Source organism: Mytilus californianus, unplaced genomic scaffold (assembly GCF_021869535.1).
Source record: "Mytilus californianus isolate M0D057914Y unplaced genomic scaffold, xbMytCali1.0.p SCAF_12, whole genome shotgun sequence".
Taxonomy (NCBI): domain Eukaryota; kingdom Metazoa; phylum Mollusca; class Bivalvia; order Mytilida; family Mytilidae; genus Mytilus; species Mytilus californianus.
Genome location: NW_026262604.1, coordinates 50,315,690 through 50,340,301, shown reverse-complemented (window position 1 = coordinate 50,340,301; position 24,612 = coordinate 50,315,690). Strand labels below are relative to the sequence as shown.

The window sequence follows — 24,612 nt, the reverse complement described above, 5'->3', positions numbered from 1 at the left end:
TTTCAGAAAGTTGAAAACGATAGAAGAAAAACTTCCTGCAGATAATCTACAATACTTGTCCAGGATAAATTTCTATTGGCTCATATTTCAACATAGAGATGGAAAATTTTATAAGTGTTTAAAACTTGTTTAAATCTACGCAAAGGAAATAAGATAAAAATAAATCTTGCATCTTGCTTTTTAAACTTTATTCGATGTACTCAATTTTTTGCTGTGGTCAGATGATAAAAGTTAATTGTTTCTGTTGCTGTGTCTCCTCTGTGTCTGGTAAGAGTAAGGAAGTAGAGCTCAAAAATACTTAAGCGACAGCCAAAAACTGTTAAAAAAATCAAAACTTCGTCAGATATTGTCTTATGACATAATTTATGATATATATGTAATTTGAAATGATCGATGTTTGCCTTATGCCCAGTGGTAATTATATCATGCATATTCAGAACGGGAAAAATTCAAAGGTCAAGGTCAGGTCCTAAATCATACTTTTGGTTTATTATCACTACTAAGGAACTGTATAAGATATCGATTATCACTATTCCTCAGAAAATGTATAGGATATCGATAAAATAGTTTTACTAAGCTGTTAGTTTCGACATATCGTAACATGAAAATTTAATGGGAGTTTTTTCCCCTCTTGTATTCATTATTAGCTGTTTTGTAAAAAAACTCATTGACCATATATAGAAGACAAAGGTCATAAGGTCAAAGGTCAGGGTCATGTCCCATATAGAGATATACAGGTTTTTGACACTATTTTAAGGGTTTTATTTGTACTACAAAGGTTCTTTAGGTTAACCTTGACCTCTGACCTTACACCTGATAATGAGATATCTCAGAAACCATTACACTTACAGAAATAGTGAACAGTAAAAATGTTTAGGTCATTAAGGCGCAACTTTGTTAAATTTTGACCGAAGGGATTTCAGTAAGGGGTATATTCCCCGTTACCTTTTCATAAAAGCCAAAAAAAAATTAGATTTAACTCTTAAACCAAAGGTCCGAGACCCTTTTAGTCTTTTGGTCAAGATCATGTCCCAGATAGCAAAATATGTGTTTTTGTCCTTTTTTTAAGGGTTTTGTGTGTGCTGAAAAGTCTTTCAATGCATTTTAAGTCTGTTTAAACATATATTTTACATTATGAAAAGGAAATACGTCTTAATTGTTTACGAACAATTGACATTTATATTCTATTTGGTTTTCTTTTCGTGTATTTTAAATCTCCATCAACCCAATATCTACAAATTTGGGGAACTAGAACCTTTTGTATATTGGATGATACCTGTAAAGGTTATCCTTAAAAAACCAAAGGTGGTATAATTGTTTGAAAATTAGAATGATATTCAAAACAACTTACTATAGACTCATATTTGTTGTAGATATTACCGAGCGGTTTACCTTAATCGTTTTCGATATTTCCAATCGATAACAATTGGTTTACGCAATTAGAATATGTCAGTGGCCTCCTCCTGTAAATGTTCTTGAGAGAGGCGAAAGATACCAAAGGGACCTAAAAAAGCATAAGTCGAATACATGAAAACTGTATACACAAATTTCAGTTGTACGTTCATTCATCACTTCAAAATATTTAATATCTAAAAGGTACATGATAAATATATTTCAAGATAAGAGAGATAAAGTTACACGGTCAAACTAATTCCTTTTTTTTTAATAATTAGAATTCATTTTAAGTGTCCATTGAAAGGTGATTTAATAACAGTTGATATTGGGTTGCATTATATTACTGATAACATATATTTGTTTGACATACTAAAAGTGAAATAATGTGTGTTTAAGTTACAATTAGATAGAGTGATATCCCATTGTACACAATATTTCCACATTAACAAATTAAACATACTTGAACATGTAGTTATTTGTTTTTTTAATTTCTTATTTATATAAATATCTCAACTACTATTATTTCTTTGTCTTACTCGTATTGTGTATGTATCCTATCCATATTGGCACAGTATTACTTTTTTACAGAAACTTTGATGCATTTAAGTGACACCTTATAATGAAGAGGAGGTAAGACATTTCAGGGTAAACTCACCATTAACACTATAAAATACAACACTGCATGTGACAATAAGGTCAAAATAAATTTACCAAATCTCAAGTTATTGTTCTGTTATAAATTTACATACATTTATCCTACAAAAATAGTAATAATGGAATAGCAATTGTCTCCTGCAACTGTCAAGGTTTTAATTAAAAAGAGAGGAGGAGAGATGTGTGCTATTGTCTTAAATACAAATATCTAATATATATTGTTTTCATCAATGAAGAAAATTATAGAGGACATAGCATTTTCAATTATTCTTAAATAAACTAAAATTATAATAGACAAACAAATAATTCAAAAGGATTTGTCTCAAAACCGAAAGTCTGAATACTGTTAACCTCATTATAGTCCTGTAGATCGGTGACAAAATTGTGGATTTGATTAAAAAATCACAAAATTTGGCATGGTAGTAGTTCTTGGTGTTTCAAACAATATTAGCTATGGGCCCACCTTGTATTTTCAATATGACGGATCTTTCCATGCAAGAGAGTATCTATTAAACATTCAACATTGGATATGTCACGAAATGGTAAGTGTACGAAATGACTATAATTCTTTCTAGCAAAGAGTACTTTTGTTTAAGGTCTTCACATAGAAACGGCATCGTTGGGAACCTTGTGTAATTGATTAGAAAACAGTGGTTAAACAAATGTTTAATCAAGGATACATAGTACTTCATGAACAGCAGATTCCTTTTTAGAGGCTCTCATGCATCATGAAGAAGACATTTCCATGAGGTTACAGAAGGTGTACTTCTCATTCTTATGCAAAGATCCTGACATAAATTTTACCGAGGAACGAGACCCCAGAGAGAGACCTATGTAACATTCAAATAATGGAGTAATAAGAAGAAAATTGAGAGTCCACTTATCTACAACTGGTCTGTATTATTATAGATTGAATTGGACATTTTTATGTGTGTATAAAGATTTCATTATACTGCTTATTCGTTGGGTCTTTGGATTTTTCCATCCAAAATACGGCTTCTAGTACTCCTGTCATTTAATTAATACATTTCAAGTTTTTCAAACGTAATTTAAAAATGTTAAATGTAGATTAAGCCCATAAGTATAATTACATACTTATAAATGGAGTAGGTAGGTCAATCAGATTGACCATCAATATCGCACAATAACAGTATTTAAATATGGTGTCTTGCCCGGAAATGGCTATAGAAGCTAACAAGTTTTAATCTACCTTTGAAATAATCTAACGTGATCAATGAACCATATAAATGACATATACCCTTTTGGACATTTATCACAAAGGTATCAGCATTTTTTAATGAGCTAATAAAATGTGGTTAAAGGGTAGATAACAGATGTCACGGTAGGTGAAAATGCGCGAGAACAAAGATGTTCGATGCTGTTTAAAATGTGGTGAGGATTAAGGAAAAGGGCTGTCATTAAGAAACATTTTGAAAACTGTTGTGAAAATATGTTGTTGTCTAAATGATAAAAAAGATTGAAAAGATATTTTGGTACTCAAAAATTATTAGAAAAACAAAACCAGATAACAACATGGATAAAAAACGCAAAAAAAGATTATTAAACAGCACTGCAGTCAAGAAATCACAAAAATCTAAAAACTGAGCAAGAACAACCCCACTTAAATCCGGGGATGATCTGAGGTGCTTAAGAAGGGTCAGCAGTACCTGTTCCACAAGTGACACCTACCTAGGTGCTCTTGTTTAGATTGATTGATGAGTAATATCCAGTAATTAGGCACATATCATATATTAGTACCTTTATAAATGTCTCTAACCCTTAGAATAACAAAATTTAAAACACGTAAAAAACATTGCTACATGTAAATTAACTTAAACTGGACCGAATGTGAACGTTTGAAATGAAATAAGATTTCCTTGACTGTATAATGGCTTGTTGATGGAAACAAGACTTTTACTGGTTGACAACGAAAAGATTGAAAAAGAGAACGCAAATAACTCAACATAAACAACACGAGTCCTTTTCATCAAAACTAGGGGTCAACGCAGGTCTTCCAGAAGTGTGTGAAGTTTCTGGTCAACAGGTAGTGCGCGTGCTTTTATGCATAATCGTTGCAGGTAGATATTCATTGATTAGTCGTCTTTGTTGGTCATCATGATCCAAAATCAAGGAAAAAGAAAGTATTGTGGCAAGGAGAAGCAGAACATACCCATTATCATCTTTGACTCGGATGGTACTTAACGGTCAAACAAATCATGATGGCGTCCCAAAACATTCGAATGTTTCCATTAATGGGATCTTTGATAAAATTGTCTTGTAAGCAGCATCCATGTATCATGGAAACGCAATCCCAATAATATCGTTTGAAACGGAAAGGGCAGTTCGATCGAAGAAAGAAATATCAGCAAAGCCTTGTCTTAGTTTTGTTCATTTTCAATTTTTGGTGGCCAGTTTGAAATTTTCTTCCATTTAAAAACAAGAATGAAAATTCTAATATTGCGTCATGACTTACTAGAAACGTTGGATTACATTGTATATGCTTTTAAAAGATTTGGGTTGAATATTGTTCATTGTAGTTTATACATAGTTGTGACATTTGGACTGTTTCCGATATTCATCTTACAAAATAAAATGATACTATAAACGAATCTTAGGAAAGTGAGAATATTTCAAGTGGATTAACAGCTTTGCAATCAATGAAAAAAAAAAAAAGAAAAAAAAAAAGGCCTGAGCCATTTGATTTTACGAAGAATTGGTTAAGGATAGGTGAATAAATAAAGGCTGGTTATATGAATATATGGTAATTGACAATAACTCAAATATAAGGTATTAAAATAATTTTAAAGGTACATATTTTTCTACACCATATGCGCATTTCTACAATTAATGTCTCTTATAAAGTGTATACCAAAGAGAATAACCAAGACGGTTCATAAAGAACTGACTACCAATAAGCTTAAAGCATATCACAAATAAACTAGCATCCAGATGTATAGTAGAGGTCATTCAATCAGGTTTACCAAATATTATTAAGATTTAATTGCTATGAATTAAATTTATTATGATAAGTATTGGATTTATCTCCCTTTTTATGTTTGATTGTTGCAACCGACATATTAAACCGGTTGTATATTATATATCTTTCTGGTCATAAGCGATACTCAATTACCTCGTGCATTAAAAGGCAGGATTAAACAATAATAAAACCATTTGTTTCGGACGTCTTGATTCAGTGTTTATCAAACTTAAGACGGAGTGCAGACAAAATAACCCACCACACCCTACCCAAAACATATTTGTCTACTGCGGGTTTTTTTAATAAAACAGATTACATGGATTTTGTATGAAATCTTTACCAAGTCGTCATGGCTTTGAATAATCAGATTTGGATACATTATGACATTCGATTGATGGTGCTGTGATCCAGCATATATGAAAAAACAATGTGTATGGGGGAATTTATCAGATGTAGGTGATTGAAGCCCAGTTACTACCTCTTCAGTGCTGGATGCCCTTTACTGGATCAATGAAAACATAATTATATTATCATTGAATGATTTTTCTCGTTGCCCTCTTGAAAATCGTATTGTTTCTATGATGCATGTTGTGAAATTAAAGCCAAGACCAATTTGCCATTTCTAACATTGTGTTTGTTTTTATTCATGAGACAAATAATTGATATAGTTATCATTTTATTCGAATTCACCATTTACGAATAGTGTCAGTTTTGTATTATTGATACCGTATACAATACATAATATTAATAACTAACAGTAATCAGACTGTTTTCATGCCTGCTAGGTTACAGGTGAAAGCACTCGTCTCATATAAAATATTCTACTCTATACTGAACTAAACGATTTACCAGGTTTCTTCTTCTCATAAACCTTTGCGTCAGCATTGGGAATAGTAATGAAAGCATAGTAAAAATCAAACGTTTAAATAATATTACAAAATTGTAGATTGTGATTATAGATTTGAGGTAGATCTTTAACATTTTCAAGAGTCCACATCGGATTGGATCCGCTTGTTGAATATACTTCAATACAGTATTTCCGAAGGTCATCTTTTACTCTGGCAAAGTTTCTTCATTTTGTCTAAATTTATACACGGACAAATTTAGAAAGAGGCAAAAACACATAAGTTAATTGTACAGTATAGATTTTGAATGTGCTTCTGAATGCATGACCTCAAGCGTTGGTAACATGTTACAACATCTTGAATGGCGCAGCCTCTCTGACAGAAGAAAAGACTCAAGATTGGTAATGCTTTATAAAATTGAACACGAAAAGGTTGCAATACCTAAAAATAATAAATTAATCCCACAAAAAAGATAAAAAAGACATTCAAATTCGAACAGCTTCCAAATTCCATCCTGCAAAACACAATACAGAAAAGAATCCTATTTTCCAAGAACTATTACCGACTGGAACAAACTACCGGACAACATTGTAAATTGCACTTCAGTAGACTCTTTCAAATCTTCAATTTCGAAGCATCAATATTAACTCAACTATTACATCATACTTTATTATACAAAGCATTTTTTAATTTTTTTGTATTTTTTAAAGATTGTATATATATCAATCTATATCTTGTTGTAAGTTTCCTTCTGTGACATAATCTTCAATTTGTTGAAGGCGGTCACTATATGGTAGAATGACCGAACAACTTTGATCCATTCATATAAAGTTTTCAGTTTTGGTTCATCTAGCTTGCGTCATAATGATCAACTGCATTCATTAGTAACTTGAAGTTGTTTTTCCAGTTGATGACTGGGGAATTCTATATTTGGGCCTTTGTTTAACATCTATCAAGTTGTTCATTGTTCACGATGCCAAAATCACCAGTTACAACATGCTAGTAGGATTATATTTGTTTTGGGACTGTGTACAAAATCAATCGGAAGGTTTGGATAATACAACACTAAGGGCAATGGTCTCTAACAACCTCTTGTTTTTACAAATCTCGGAAGAAATAGGTTTGGTGTAAGTGTATGAAATGATAAGTGTATATTTATCTCTGAAGTAGTCGGGATTTGTTTTCTGCACTGAATTTTGGTGAAAAATATTGCTAATATTGATTGCATCCCAAACCCTTATTAACAAATTCAACAGGACATTTTCATCATCTTTAGAAGTAGTGGTCATTGGTTTGAAAACTCTAAAGCACACCAAACCTTTAAACAAACTTATTCGGAAAGGATATAGTTACGATACTGTTGTCAAGTCATTAAGGATTGCATCTTTTGGTATTAATACTGATTCACTCATAGGGTCTTTGCATCGGAAATAAACACATTTATTCTAAAACCAGTTGTTGGCACGATACGGGTTATGTTCTTCTCATATATTTTATGATGGTATGATACTAAACCCCTAACGGGAGGGATTGTACTTGATTTTCATAGGATGAAGACAGAATCTTTCAATCAGTTTAATTGAGGTCTGGAGCTAGCATGTCAGTAACTGCTAGTAGTCCTTTCTTCATTTATGTATCATTGTCATTTTGCTTAGTTTCTTTTGTTACCTATTCTGACATCGGACTCGGACTTCTTTTAAACTGAGTTTTACTGTGCGTATTGCTATGTGTTTCTTTATTCTACATTGGCTAGAGGTATAGGGGGAGGGTTGAATTCTCAAAAAACATGTTTAACCCCGCCGCATTTTTGCGCCTATCCCAATTCAGGAGCCTTTGGCCTTTGTTAGTCTAGTAAGTTTTTTAATTTTAGTTCATTTATATGTTTTGGAGTTTAGTGTGACGTCCATTTCACTGAATTAGCACACAATTTTAGTTAGGGGCCAACTGAAGACCACCTTCGGGTGCGGGATTTTCTCGCTGCATTGAAGATCCATTGATGGCCTTCGGCTGTTCGATGCTCTTTTGTCGGGTTGTTGTCTCGTTGACATATTCCCCATTTCCATTCTCAATGTTATGGTTAGCAATGTCCATAATGATTGCAACAAATATGTAGTTAACAGAATTTAAATCCATAAAGAAAATGTGTTGGGCCTCTTTAAATAATAAATTAGCTTTGATGAAGATATCGACAAGACTTTAGTTTGAATTTGATGAATTCTAAAAGGTTTATGAACAGAGGTTAACAAACCATCTATAGACACTATGTGAACTTCAGGTGGTGTATACGTTCGATGACGGTGACTACTTTTGCTTCGAACAGAGATGTTAAATGATTTTAATTTGTTGATATTAAAACTTCATTTGTAGACAAAAAATCTGCACAATTTTGTCGTTGCATTTTGACGCGATAGCTGGTCCCTATCACCTTATCCAAAATCTTCTCTTTGTAATCGATATGATTTTTTCAATATGCAATCTTTGTTGAACGATATATTTTCTCTGACATCCTGCCTTTCTTAGTAATTTCGATCCGAGGAGGTCTTAAAAGACTGAACTATAGATTATGAAGTCGGTTAATTTTCCAAATTATTCACTGAGGTGCATTGAGTACCTTTTAACTATTTCGCTTGCAGCCAATAAAGAATAATTCTGTGTATTTTCAGAGTACTAGTATTCAGAAATTGTTATTTACCTGTACAAAATAACATCATACTTAGTTGGATGAAAAACTACTGTGGATTCATTTATTTTCGTGGGTATTAATTTTCATGGATAGAGAAAAAATGACGTTTCGTTGTATACGTAAATTCGTGGATCGCTGATTACAAAAAAAAAATTAAAAAAATTCAGATACGTAATTCTTTTTGATTTAGAAGATCATATAACCTCCTTGGTTTGATCAATAATAAAACAAACAAAAAGGAAGAAATTCATTGAAAAGTTTTGAATTGTCAAAATCCTCGCTTGGTCATTCTAGGTTAAAGTGTTCATTGAAAACTTCTATTACAGTAATGGACAGAGACAACTAATTATTTGTTTGTTTTACAATTTGTAAATTCTTGTCGGAATTTTATAAGGCATTCAAAACTCTATGATTGAAAGCTCATTTCTCTAATCACAATATACTAAACAGTCATATAAGTATTTAAAAGGTGTGAAAATAAATGTTCCTGTCATAAACAATATTACCTACGGACAATATTCCCGTACTTAATCATATTGATTTTTAATCGCCAGTAAACCAAACTGTGACACGGTAATTAAGAACTTGCAGTTATTTTCCATGAACAGTTTTAATTAATTTTAAAAAGTAAATTATCACTGATATTCGATATATTTATTATTGATTCCATCAAAATACTTGTAGCTTCTTTCAATAAAAACACGTGTTAGTTTACAATGTTTATCGCTAATTGACTCTATACTAGAAATGCATAACATAACCGGAAATAAACATCCGACTCCATACACATTTCTCGGGATTATTCTTCGTTGAATTCTTGAATTCGTGGATCAGTGTGACCCACAAAACCCACGTAAATTGGTATATCACGAATAAAAATGAATCCACAGAAATTAACATTACTGAATTGTCTGCAAGCCAAACGTCTGAACAGTACTGCATTTACAACAAGGAAATATCTGAAAAAGCCAGGGTGTACAAGTATTTGAATACATTTTAGATATAAAACCAAAAGTGACCAAACAAAATGACCAAATCCACCCCAGGTCAACTTTGACTGAGGGAATTTGAAACCTTAGTTTCTAGATAGTTTCTGCATTTTTCAACAAAGAATTTCATAAAAGTATTTTATAAAGTCATAACTTGGTATGGAGTATAAAATTTTCCGTTCAGACCAATTGCATGTGTATCACCAAATAAAGGCATGCCATGAATTATACTAGCCTAAAATATATTAAACACATTCAAAGGTGTCATTAAAATTTCAGTTATTTTAAACATTTCCAATTTATTTTTCCCAAAATATATTCGTTTATTTTTAAAAAATGCGTCAAAACTTGATGCACTGAATTAGCCTTTATAAAATAAGTAATGTTATTTGTCTTTGCTGAAATGTTGTATTTATAGATTATAACATGTCCTTTTCCATATCGACCATAGTATTACCCCGAGACTCCCACATTAGCCCGAGGCATTAGCCGAGGGCTCATATGGGTCGAAGGATGATAGCAGGGTCCATATGGAAAAGGACATGTTATAATCTATTTATCACATATTATACAAATGCCTTAAAAAAGTATAAAAAAGTTTTATTATTCCATCTGGCAAGATAACAGATTTGTTGTCCTCCAAATTGAAATAAGAAGCTCCGCAACCGTTCAAATTTATAGTCCTTAAAATTATAATGTCAATGCCAGATTTTCTTTTAGTTCTAATGTTCTTTAATTCTTTATCAAATTCCACGTTCCACGTTTGTCATTGTTGTTCCGAATGTTTATGACGTCATAAAAAGGCACAATAACTGCTTATGACGTCATAACAGGCACAATAAATTGTTAATTGCCCCGGACAAGAATATGACTAGGGCAAATCTGCGGTTATCGCATATGCAAAACCCATTGTTTTTGTAACAAATATACGATAATCTGCAATACACGCTTCAAACTACGATATGTGTTTTTCTTAAAGTTGAAATATCACTTTCTATCTTTCCTTTTTTTTCAATTCCAGGTAATACAGAGCTCGAAAACCAGCTGGCGAATGTTTTTTTTAAACTTATGAATGATAAAATATTTCATTGGTGCATTAATGAATCGAGTGGAACTATTTCGTGAAAACCAGGTTTAATACTTGTAGCCAGTCAGGTATATGACAGCTGTTTTCCATTCGTTTGATGTGTTTGAGCTTTTGATTTTCCTATTTTATAATACACTTTCCGATTTGAATTTTCCTTGGAGTTCGGTATTTCGTTATTTTACTTTTTGTTTGTCGTTATTGAAGGTGATGCTGAAAACTTCTACAAAAACAATGCCTTCCGTCAGGAAACTGTTTGATTCAACAGTGGCTGTTAGAGAACAGGAGTGATAATTTTGATAGTTAAGTGTTATCGCAGTCAACAAACACTGTAGAAATTTAAGATTTGATATTTGTTTCAGAATGAAAAGATATCCAATAAGGAGAAGAATGGCAAGATAAACATTGATTTTCACCTAATTCTTTCCTTTTGCTGATCATCACATCACATTTACTTCATTTTCCATACTTTGTAGAAAATTCTCAACCTATTTACGCCAACTCACACTACTTTTGAAGCTCATTCAATTGTCAACGTTTACTTCACTTTTGTCCCATATAGAATCATTGACCTTTTGTTATCTTGAATTTTGCTATACCACACTTTGACACAATAAGGTTTTAATGACTTATCATTGTATATGACTTTCCAAGGGTTTTCGTTTCACTTATTGGAGTCTCAAGTAAAATCATTGATCATTGCATTGATAACCATCAAATAAATTATAATCATAATTCTTTCACATTCACTTTTGTAAATCAACGATTTGAGGTTAAATGCTTTGTGGACAGTTAGTAGAACAATAAATCTCCTTTACTGGAGATATTTCAAGTCCATACAAATGGTAAAAGAATTGTTTGTTTGCACAAAAGTTGAGGCGTGTTGTAGTGTTTACGAAATATAGACATAATTGGGCATATGTACATGGAATGACAACGCCCTGGCAAAAATGAAAGACGACAAAAAAGTTTTTCAAGGAACAGGAACAAGCAAATTTGGAGTGATCTCAGGTGCTCCGGATGACTAAGCAAACCTTGATTATTTTCTCTAATATTTTGATTTGAAACTAGTGGCATTGTCTGATATTTTTCGTGCAACAGCTTTTATATTGTCTTGGATTACTAGTTATTATGATAATTTTATCTAATTTAAGAAAAACCAACACTGAATAATGTCATTTGGCATGCCGTAATATGTTTCTTCCTTCCTCAAATAATTGTTTCTTTTCCGTGTCTATCTTCAATCAGTATTGTTACACAAACTTACACTATTATATGTATAAATATAATAGTATACTAAAGTTTCTACTGCGTGCTCTGTGATTCTAATTTCAGTACAGTCGTAAACAAAATGCATAAGTGACACTGTTTGTACTGAACCTACTGATAACTATTCATTTGCAATCCATTGTATAGTTGCAGTACCTTGGAGTGTTTGAACTTATTGAAAATATTGTGATATCGGATGACTTCTCCGTGTACCTTTCATTCTACATGACTCACCTATTTTCAAATATTTGCATAATTTAAAAAAAGTAATAAATTTCCAAAGTGTTTATGAAGCTATTTGAGTTACACAAATAACATCGGTAATTCCAGAGTGTGTCATTTATGATGCAAGAAAAAAAGAAATGCTGGCAATGCAGCTAGATTTTTCAAGTTATAAGTAGTCTATATATATATATAGAAAAAAGTAAAATAGAATCCGTATGCTGGTAACATATAAGAAAATTAATATAAGATAATGACGGTTTCAATTCATCACTTTTACTAGCGCTTTCACTGCTTTCACAGATCTTCAGGTAATGTGACTTGTATACATAAATGTTATAAAACAATTGATTGACTTTAACAATAGTATGACGTTAACAAATACAAGGGAGACTACTAATGTCATTTCAAAATTGGAGTAAAGTGAAAGCAGTGAAAGCGCTAGTTAAAGTGATGAATTGAAACCGTCATTATCTTATATTAATTTTCTTATATATATATATATATATATCCTTCGGGTTTATATGATCCGTTCATCCTATTTCTAATATTTCGACTCTTCAAAATTCAAGAGTCTATCCCAAATTGAGGTAAATTATATGGCCTTCCAAATATCGTTTCGATCCCTAACATCACTGAAGAGACATTAATTGTCGAAATCCGGATATGGTGTACTAATTTTTGCACCTTTTGTTTGCGGTATACTATCTTTTCCGCAAGTTTATTGTTTTCTGTTTGGTATTAAATTTGTAAATTTTAAAAGATCAATTTTGTAACATCTTGTGATCCGTTTATTTGGCAATCGCCAATGGCAGTCAGCAGGGTTTAAGAACATCTGTTGTTCGACCTGTTAGTCAAATGCGTTTTGTTAAAATATACTTTTTCACTTTTTTGGTCTTTTGGAAAATGTTGTTTGTGCTGTATTTAGACCCCTCTATCAAGAAATTTGTTTTGCATGCACACGTATAAAAATTGCGGTTTTTATCCAACGCAATCATAGGTTTGAACGTTGTTTTCAATTTAGATTTGTTTATATTTTTTCGTTTGGGCTTGTATTATATTTTCCTTCGGGTTTATATGATCCGTTCATCCTATTTCTAATATTTCGACTCTTCAAAATTCAAGAGTCTATCCCAAATTGAGGTAAATTATATGGCCTTCCAAATACCGTTTCGATCCCTAACATCACTGAAGAGACATTAATTGTCGAAATCCGGATATGGTGTACTAATTTTTGCACCTTTTGTTTGCGGTATACTATCTTTTCCGCAAGTTTATTGTTTTCTGTTTGGTATTAAATTTGTAAATTTTAAAAGATCCTTTTTGTAACATCTTGTGATCCGTTTATTTGGCAATCGCCAATGGCAGTCAGCAGGGTTTAAGAACATCTGTTGTTCGACCTGTTAGTCAAATGCGTTTTGTTAAAATATACTTTTTCACTTTTTTGGTCTTTTGGAAAATGTTGTTTGTGCTGTATTTAGACCCCTCTATCAAGAAATTTGTTTTGCATGCACACGTATAAAAATTGCGGTTTTTATCCAACGCAATCATAGGTTTGAACGTTGTTTTCAATTTAGACTTGTTTATATTTTTTCGTTTGGGCTTGTATTATATTTTCCCTCGGGTTTATATGATCCGTTCATCCTATTTCTAATATTTCGACTCTTCAAAATTCAAGAGTCTATCCCAAATTGAGGTAAATTATATGGCCTTTAAAATACCGTTTCGATCCCTAACATCACTGAAGAGACATTAATTGTCGAAATCCGGATATGGTGTACTAATTTTTGCACCTTTTGTTTGCGGTATACTATCTTTTCCGCAAGTTTATTGTTTTCTGTTTGGTATTAAATTTGTAAATTTTAAAAGATCCATTTTGTAACATCTTGTGATCCGTTTATTTGGCAATCGCCAATGGCAGTCAGCAGGGTTTAAGAACATCTGTTGTTCGACCTGTTAGTCAAATGCGTTTTGTTAAAATATACTTTTTCACTTTTTTGGTCTTTTGGAAAATGTTGTTTGTGCTGTATTTAGACCCCTCTATCAAGAAATTTGTTTTGCATGCACACGTATAAAAATTGCGGTTTTTATCCAACGCAATCATAGGTTTGAACGTTGTTTTCAATTTAGACTTGTTTATATATATATATATATATATATATTTCATTAAAAATTACATTGATAAATCTGGAAATATATAGGTAAAAGTTTAAGTTAAAAAGTATATTCACACATCTTGTAGTATATGTTTATTGATTATGTACATGACTACGAATGTTTTGCAACATATTGTAGTACGTAAAAAATTGTTTTTGATAAATTCTACTGAGTCACACTCCTCATATGTAAATTAATTCAAATTAGAAACAAAACATAGTATGTTTAGGTCAAAATGCATAGTTTAAAGAAAATTAAACAATAACTCTTTTGTACTGTGATTTGTGTCCTTTCAAATAAGAATCAATGCTGTATATATACGTCAATAAGACAGAAATCTAACAACAGAGAAAAATACAAGAAAGATAATTGAAGCTATTACTGATTAAATAAAATTATGTCAATATTATACAGATGGCTACAGGACTGTATAATACGTGCATCCTTTTGTGTTGTTCTTTTGAGTTCTTTTGAAGAACGAGCTGACTAATGACCAATGTCGGTTATTTGGTAAATTCATATCAACTGAAGTTACAACTTGTGATATTAAATAGATAAGAGTAAATTTCCAAATAGTTAAATAAAGTTTAAAAATATAATTAACGCAAAGACAAAAATAGGAACCTCGTCAATGGATATCATATATCATATCTGAATGTTTGAAATAATTAGGAGAAATCGGTATATTGATGAGACAAAGTTTGAAGTTTCTGTTGTATATAGTTCACATTTGTTTAAGAAACTGGACATAGACCTTAACATAGTGTAAAACACCGGTCTAATGTTGAAGACTCTTTGTTTACCTCTAGATATTCTTCGGTTATCTGTTTATGTGGATCAGTGTCGAATTTATGTGAACCAAACATCTCCTTTTACAAACAATTAAATAGAAAGTGTGGCAAACACGATAATACTAGGAAAAAGGAGCCAACATATTTTGTGTTGCAACTATTAACATATGTTTATGTTCGAATTAGTTCCTCAACCGGACATACATTAGTAATCCTTAAACCACAAAACGTAGGCTTGTACAAAAAACAAAAACATCATATTAATATTGGATCAGCTCGACAGTTGTGCAGCTAATTTTATTTAGTAATATTTATTAAGAAAAAGTCCGTCAAGTATGACATCTGCACTGGCGGCTGCCATGATGAAATATTTAAAAAGACAAAACCGAAAAAGTTAGTATACAAATTAATGAAAATGTATATATTTTTTTTATATGCTTACATGTTTACCCCCGCCACATCCTGTTTGTGCCTGTCCCAAGTCTGGAGTCTGTAATTCAGTGGTTGTGGTCGTGCGATATATCATATTTGTTTTTCGTTCATTTTTTTGTACATAAATCAGGATGTTAGTTTTTCTCGTTTGCATTGTTTTACGTTTCTCATTTCGAGGCCTTTTATAGCTGACTATGTGGTATTGGCTTTGCTTATTGTTGAAAACCGTACGGTGACCCATAGTCGTTAATTTCAGTGCCATTTGGTCTCTTGTGGAAAGTTGTCTCATTGGCAATCATACCACATCTTCTTATCTTTTTTTACTTACAAATAGTTATTTAAACTGCACTGAAAACTGGGCGTCGACTGATTGTATAATCTAGTTTGATAAACAAAAAAATTATTCCTACTTTTGAGATTTTTGCAACATAAGCTGCAACTATACACTCATAATTTAACATAAGTTAAAGGCCCAATTTGAACTGATGGGAAATGTTTATGGAAATTGTTAAACAAACACAAATGCATGTACACGTACATAAGGTGACATGACCACGGGTAATCAATAACAGAAATAAATACATTAGGAAGATAGCAGTTGTAATTTTCTTCCCACTGGACATTTAGCAAGAAATATTAAATCAATGAAACTTCCTCATGAAAAAACCGAAATAAAAATGAAAATAAACACAACAAGGATAAAAGGAATTTTCACAATAATCGCCCATTACAAATGTCCACACTATTTATCAATGCTCTTAACAAAATCTGAATACATAAACATCGCAATGGCGTCTCCCCTTCAAATGATTAGGTTATAGATGCACGTTGTTATAGCAAATGTTTGATGTGAAAGACTTATGACTTTGCATATTTTCCTATTTATATATATATTCATTTATTACTTGCATGCAGGGTTGTCTATATACCATTTTGTTTTTCTTTGTTGACATATTTGTTTGTTTTAATAGTGATTAAGATTATAACACAATGTTGACTGCTGTACCCCTATTTTTTACATTTTTACTTATTATGTCTGTTTGTTTTGTTCACACATTGTTGTCAATATAATGGAATTTTATGCGACTGTCATACAAGTGAGAGGTTTAGCTAGCTATAAAACCAGGTTTAATCCACCATTTTCTACATAATTAAATGCTTGTACCAAGTCAGGATTATGACAGTTGTTTTTCATTCGTTTGATGTGTTTGAGCTTTTGATTTTGCCATTTGATAAGGGACTTTCCGATTTGAATTTTCCTTGGAGTGCTGTATAATTTTCAGATGAGTTAGATTTTTGAAGGGTTCACCAATGTACTATTGTTCTTTAGTGTATCTTATTCTTTTCGTACATATTATATATCGTTTACCTTGTTTGAAGTCATGTACTTCTGTCGAAAATGATACATATCTATTCTAATGTCCATTTTAAATATAGGTTGTGGCATAAATAGATATAAGCCACAGCCTTACACAAAAATCATGGTTAATCAAGATAATAAAAATAATTACATAGAAAAAATATAAATTAAAACAAGTTCTCGCTGCGTTGAAGACCCATTGGTGGACTTCGGCTGTTGTCTGCTATTTGGTTGGGTTGTTGTCTCTTTGACATATTCCCCATTTCCATTCTCAATTCTACTTTATTGATTTTTACAGAATTAAACATACATGTGTTTCAACGTACATAACTATTGATATTCAATTAAACATTTTCTTATTTGCATAAGTGTTTCAGTTCGAAAAAAAAAATACCATCTGTAACCACCTATTTTTTCATAGATATAACTAAAGTTGACATTCACTCTTTCATTACTGGGGTTACTGGTATCATAGTAGTCTTACCTATAGAATGCATATGTTATATTTTGCTGTGTTATGTGTAGCGTTCAATGCTGTGTTTGGAGCCTACTCATCTAAACCTAGGTGTGATCATAAATGTAAGTAAAGTTATTACAATGTATTATTCTTTTTTTTTTTTAAACTTATATATTTATTTACCAAATATGCTTGTTACATTGTTACATTGAGAGTCCAAGCTTTTCTTGATGATCGTAAAGAGAGGCTTTTGTAGTTTAACGTGAATTTGTACATTATTGTTAGGATTGGTATGTACGTACGTTCATCCTATTGACAGAATTTTGTGTGTTTTTTTTTTTAATATTTATGATATCAGTTAATTTCTAATTCCAACGATTCTAACACAATTTTTTTATTCATGCTTAGAAAATATCGCAATAGTTTTTAAAAAGGAATGTTTTCACAACGTGTTGAATTGCTTATACTTTAAACGTTATTTGCTAGATATCTAATTCCGTAGGGTGATATAAAAAAGTTCAAATTATTACAACGGGGTCGTGACCAATAATTGTTAATTATTATTTATGGTCGAGATAGTCTTTTCATCCAAAGAGCAAATGTTTATATGTTGAACTCTATATTTGAAATCAAATTTGTTTTGTATTTTACTTGTAGTTTTAAGTTGATTTTAATCTAACTCAAAAGACAAAAATAAAACAATCCGAGAACTGCAAGTAATGTTGCTTTATAAGAGCATTAACTTTTTTAAAACTGAACGTTCATTTGTAATTTGTTTGTTTTATTACTTAATAATTTTAGTTAAGAGCTAGGGAAGACTCACTTGTTAAATTAAAAACAAATCAGTCTTATCAGCACTCCAGGTCGTGATCGCTAATTTTATTTCTAGGATCCTATTCTTTTTCTTATTTGTAAGCAACGTTGGTTCGCTGCAAACATGGAGATTGTAATTTAATTAATTTGAAAAAGGAGAAAAGTACTTGAGAAACTAGAAATAAAACTTTATAAAGGCATTGACATTATTTCCCTTAACTTTAGATGATTATACACAATATATTTATTTTAGTATCGATCTGATGAAAACTTACTTATTGTTTTGAAGTTAACGATAGACATATTTGTTTTTTCACTTCCTCTGCATAAATCTTGTACTTAAATTAATCGATTGAAATTAAGCAAGCGACAATTTACCAACCATTCAATACATTAAAGTTGTATTTCTAATTATATTTACAGGTTGTATTGAAAAATGTAAAGGTAAGAAAGAATACTTTACTAATACAATATCAAAATGAGAAGATGTCAATTAAACAGCTATCTACTAGAGTCCAATTAGACAGCTATCTAACAGAGACCAATTAAACAAGTATCTACCAGAGACAATTTGCCGTTGAATTAAGGATGTTCATTTTTGATTTTTTGCGAGATTTTCGGAATCCTCTAGTTTTATCCATGCATTGCCATGAACAAAATTTTCTGGCTAATCCCTACTTTTCTTTTCATAATTTTATTACGTACAGTTTAAAAAGCCATATTTTAAAATCTTATAAAATCCTTGTTATTTTTTCATAGTTTTTAAAAGAAAAAAGCAGTTATTCTTAACAGTATGAAAAATCTAGAGAGAATCATTATCCGCCAAATTTTAAATGTCATATATCTGGAAAACAAGCAAAAGGACCCTTAATTTGTTCTGCTTATTTAGTTCATTTATTAATATTCTATCGTTTTATTACAGTCTTTTAAAAAGCTTGTTATTTTAAAACAGGGTAGGGAACATCCTTGAGTTAGTAAGGTCACCGCACGGCCTTTTAACAATAATTTAAAATTTAAACCGTAGTAAGCTATAAAAGAATCCAAAAAAGACAAAATTTAAAACAATTCAAAACTGCATATTATTCGATTGTTTATCTATTAAGTGGTGTTTGTTACTTACTATGTAGCTCCAGGCAACATTTAAACGACAATGTATTTACATAATAACCACTAATCAACAATGGGAGGATTTGTCGAACCTATACGAGATAATTATATATCTGGTAGGATAAGATAAAGTAGAGAAAGGACACTTTTGTAAAAAAAAGCTTGTCAATATGGATTACTGTTAGGGTTGGCTGAAATAGTTTTCTTTGAATTTGATATCATCTTCCCTTCTTCATATTTATACCATATTGTTTTGTTTTTTACTTTTAATAATTTAAGCAATTTTTATATTTAGCATGGACAGTAAAATATTGGCAACGATTTTGTTTCAACGAACACATAAAGCTATGGTGCTATCCATACCAGTATCTGAAGATCATAAAGGCACAGTATGGAAATATCCCGTGTCGTCCTAGTAATTATGAGTACCACGGAACTCAAACTTGTGGACCTGCTGATGCCAAAATTTTGGCACACACAAAGCATTATTGCGACTACCAAAATAAATGTTATGGTTATGCAAACGGGATGCTCATGGCAAAGTCATACTTATTTTACCATTCCTGTGGTTATAAAAAGCCCTCCTTTTATGTCAAATATGCTTGCAGTAAGTTAATTAGCTAAACTTAGAAATAGTATTTTCTTTCATAATATGAGAGTGAGTGATAGTTTTGATATTTTAGCATTAATTTGGTGAGTCTCTCAGCTTGGTGAGACCTCTGTGGCCTAGTAGTCTAAGTAGTCGAACTTCTGTTCAGTAGCCTTTCAACACTGAGGTTGTTTGTTCGAATCTAGCACGTGGCAGGTGCGTTTGACTCCAATCTTAACTAATTAGGATTGTCAATTTTCCTACCAAAGGTCGGTAATTCTCTCCGGGCACTCCGGCGTCCTCCACCAACAAATCTGACCACCACAAAATAGCACAATAGTGCTGAAAGTGGTGCATCTTGTCATACTCTATAAAAACCTAGATAAAGGTTGATTTGATTGGAAGGAAACTATTCAGCCAAGATAATATATTTGTAAAGTGCGGATGGCGTATCAAATTATAAGCCTGGTACCTTTGATAACTATTTACACCACTGGGTCAATGTCACTGCTGGTTGACGTTTCGTCTCCGAGGGTATCACCAGCCCAGTAGTCAGCACTTCGGTGTTGACATGAATATCAATCATATGTCATTTCTATGAATTAACTGTTTGCAAAAGTATGAATTATTCTAATTACTAAGGATAACCTTATCCTAGGCATAGATTACCTTAGCCGTATTTGACACAACTTTTTGGAATTTTATGTCCTCAATGCTCTTCAATTTTATACTTGTTTGGCTTTCTAACTATTTTGATCTGAGCGTCACTGATGAGTCTTATGTAGACGAAACGCGGGTCTGGCGTAACAAAGTATAAGCCTGGTACCTTTGATAACTAGTTCCAACAAATTGACATTCTTGGGATCACTTTCTTTGTGGATTTGTCGTCAGATGAAAGAAATTTAAATTCAATTTCGACATGAGTACATGTAACACAACTTTATCACCAATTGGAAAATCAAAAATAATTTAAACATTGGTGCTATCGAAACTAAATCATATATTCCTTTCAATACCTGGTCCAAATAAAACACTAAAACCACTATACTGACACAATGTATTCCTTCTTTTTATTAACAAACAAGATAAAGTAAAAAAAAAAAACAGATGCTCTGCAACAACTAAAATGTAATGGAGGGCTGAAAGTAATTTAATTAATAAATTACATAAAATGATTAGAATTAACATAGATTAAAAGGATAAACAGAAAAGTGTTATTTCAATTTATATAAGTGTTGATTATTAAACTAACGATTGTATTCATGTTGTATTGTACTCTATCACCTCCTGAACACATGTTTTCAATACTTTATACATGGCGTGCATGCTAATTAGTTTGCTATTCTTATTTAAGAAGTCCACAATAATACACAGAAGAATCAACAAATAACAAAAACTATCAATTGTCATAATACATTTAATAATATGGGTTAAAAAAATCATAAGTTTGATTACCTGGCAATTACAATAAAAAGGTATCATTTCAATTATACAATTGATACAATAGATAAACACCGTATATCTTAAAAGGAGAAAAAAGAAAAGGAGAAAGGAGAAGGTACTTTTTGTCCTTTAAATTCGAAAATCAAAAGTCCTATAAATCTACTAGATAACGTATTTCAGATGTTCGTCAGACATTTATCTGTTGGACATCGATGGTTAAATTATAGAATTTTGTGTTACATATTGTTAATCGCACCTCGGCTTAAATAAGTTTTCTATTTTTCTGCAATTCGCATGCATTCTGGGTAACTTCATTGTTCGTTCTCCAAAATTAAAACAACGTCACGTCATTGGTTGAATTTCAATTGTTCGTTCTCCAAAATTAAAACAACATCACGTCATTGGTTGAATTTCAATTGTTTGGGACGATGTAAGCCAGTCACAGCGTTTTGGTGTACGCTTTTGAAAATACTACCTAGAATGCATTAGTTTTTGAAACGGCTTATTATAAGGACAAACTCTTATCTTACCTCCTACTTCAAAGTTTTAAATATTGTAATATTGGAATTTGAGCTTTGAAGACTTTGTGTTGCTCTCTATATGTTGTTGATTTATGTCGTGCGATTGCTGTCACATTGACGATTACCTCAAAGCTCCGTTTAATCATCACTGTATAACTTTTCGTTCTGTGTTTTGTAGAAGCTAAAAAGAGTTTTTGTTGGAGTTTCTGTACCTGTAAAAAGTCCTACGGGGACCAATATTGTAAAAGTAAGTAATCTTGAAAAATGTATAATCAAAAATATCGAACTCCAAAATTAATAAAATAGGAGGAAGTCCATACAAGCTGACAATAACAAACATTAGACTATTTCAACGAAAACAAAATGTATACAACTGTCATATTCCTGAATTGGTACAGACATTTTGGAAAGATAAAATTATGAGTTAGACCTGGTTTTATAGTTCCCTAAACCTCCCACTTGTATACAGTTATAGTTCCGACAGGTCATGTTTGTTAACTAAACATTACAGTTATATGAAAGTTAGATGTAAAAAGGGAATTCTGAAATGAGAAAAAATGTAAAAAAAGACATCCACATGTTACAAAATACTATGACAACAACAGCAGTGCACTAAATCAAGTCAAATTGTGTTTGATGACGTCCAAAGAGCAATACAGTTTTTATTCTCGAAACTTGAATTTAATTTGCATTTATTCAATATATAGGAAGTCTCTGATGTATAAATGTAGTTGATATATATATAAAGTGTGATCTTTTTCTACCCATTTTTCGAATTTACTTTACTTCGTATTTTTCGTTAATACTTTTTTTTAGCTAATACTAACAGACAACTAAATGCAAAACATGTGTTGCAGCAATACCTTACTTGTTAATTGTAGTAATTTTACAGCACTTGCATTTGATGAAATTAACTCCATTAGCCTTTATGAATGTTGTTCTTCAATTTTTAGTACATTGACTGTTTTCTGTATTTCAAAAGTATATACTATGCAACGAATATTATATCTAAAACAAGGAATAGATTCAAATAAATCTGTAGAAATAGATTGGCTTAAATCTGTAAATTTTGGTTTTGATAGTAATATTAATCACAAACAAGATTTACATGAGTATTTAAAATAAGTAGTATAGCATTATTGTCAAATGTCAAAATTAGTACTTAAAACTGAAAGCATTTTTTTTATTAATCTTCATCATAAACAGTCAACTCCCCCCCCCCCCCCCCCCCCCCCCACACACACACCAAAGAAAAAAATTGAAAGGAAAAGGTCCGGTAAGGGATTTTTTTTGGACTCAAATTTGAAGTACATCTGATGTAACATTTTTGACAGTTTTTAAACACTTAAGTGTCTTCTTCAGTCGATTCACTTAGTTTATGTTAAAGATTTTAACTGATTTGGTCATTAAAGACGCCTAAATTTCAGGCTTAAATATGAAAAATCTATCAAATATGCCACAAAACGTCCCTTTTCAGATGGTTTTTGTCTAAAATGGAAGTGGCCGCATTCGTGTTCAGTCTCAACCTTTATATATGTCATGTATCATCATCAAATACAACATATATTTAAATATAAAGACTGAACACAAGTGCGGTAACTTCCATTTTAGACGAAAACCGTCTAAAAATTAGCACAAATGCTGAAATTGTGAAGATTTCAGTAATTTTGCATGAATTAATGATGCTAGTACCTGATAAATGTTCAGTGTAATGTCACAAAAGTCCATATTAATGTAATAAAAGTATGCTACTTTCCACTAAATAGCTAAAAATTTACATTTTTTAACAAATTTTTTAAATGCTATATTTTGGGGCCAAAAAGGGGTCTTACCGGGCCTACTCCTTTAAAAAAATAGAAATAGAAATAAAAAAAAAAGACAAATGAAAAGAAGAAAATTAAACCATAAATATAGTTTTCGCTACGGTCAGTAACTTGTTAGATATGAACAATGGAATATAATCGCTAAGATCTTTTTTCATGTACTAAGTATCTTATACTAGTTTTATCTATTTTTTCAGAGAATTATCACAAATACTAGGATAGTTACTCAGTATGGTTGACAGTGTAGTAAACAATTGTCATAAATTGTTGACAATTATTCGTCAAAATCTGATGATAGATAAATAAATATTATATATATATTATATAATATATGAGCACAATGATTTCGTTGAAACTTGATTAATAATATGCCGTTTGCTGTTTTGAGCAATTACCAACACAGATTTAAGCGATTCCAATGTTTTACTGGGGGTAAGACATGTGGTCACCCTGACTCCTACGAGACCACTCGACAGAATAACCCATACAGAGGGGGCGTCAAGTTGAAATTATATAAATATGTTTCTATTTTTGATTAGATCTATGACGTTAAATCAAATATCGGATAAAGAGTAGATGAGTGTTGGAACCTTAAATGGTTTTGCTGGTTGCCTGTCGTGTATCAAATATTTTGCTTTTAGTCAATTTTCTGTATTTTTCTAAGTAGCTGTCTAAATTTCTTTCCCTTTATCTCGGTTGATCCCGTTCGATGATCTTTGTTTATTTGTAATCGCTCTAAACATGCATGATACTTTCCATTGTACAACAACCAATACGTTAAATAGGTTGGTCCTTTTTACTCTATTAGTTTAAAACAAAAGACAACAGAACAATAGATCGACAGTTTGAATCAAGGAAACAACCTTCCGTACATATTATGACGATTTTTATTAACATAGCAACATACACAATTTCATTTTTTTAAATCAACCTGGGGAACTCAGTTGGTCCTAATACAATGATAGTACCATAAGAAAATAAATATGAATCGAAAAGGTGAA

General features: G+C 31.4%; 1 protein-coding gene across 2 annotated transcripts; it reads left to right on the top strand.

Moving 5' to 3' along the window:
* The first annotated feature begins 15,420 nt into the window (after positions 1-15,420).
* Positions 15,421-23,929, top strand: LOC127722454 (uncharacterized). Of its 2 annotated transcripts, none has more exons than XM_052229311.1 (5): positions 15,421-15,459; positions 18,552-18,572; positions 19,531-19,842; positions 21,967-22,035; positions 23,809-23,929. In XM_052229311.1, the coding sequence occupies exons 1-5, from the start codon at positions 15,426-15,428 to the stop codon at positions 23,826-23,828; spliced, it is 456 nt and encodes a 151-aa protein (XP_052085271.1). In that variant the 5' UTR covers positions 15,421-15,425; the 3' UTR covers positions 23,829-23,929. The 2 variants fall into 2 exon arrangements, with proteins under 2 accessions (XP_052085271.1, XP_052085270.1); XM_052229310.1 differs by lacking the exon at positions 15,421-15,459 and adding an exon at positions 17,282-17,437.
* The last annotated feature ends 683 nt before the right edge of the window (positions 23,930-24,612 follow it).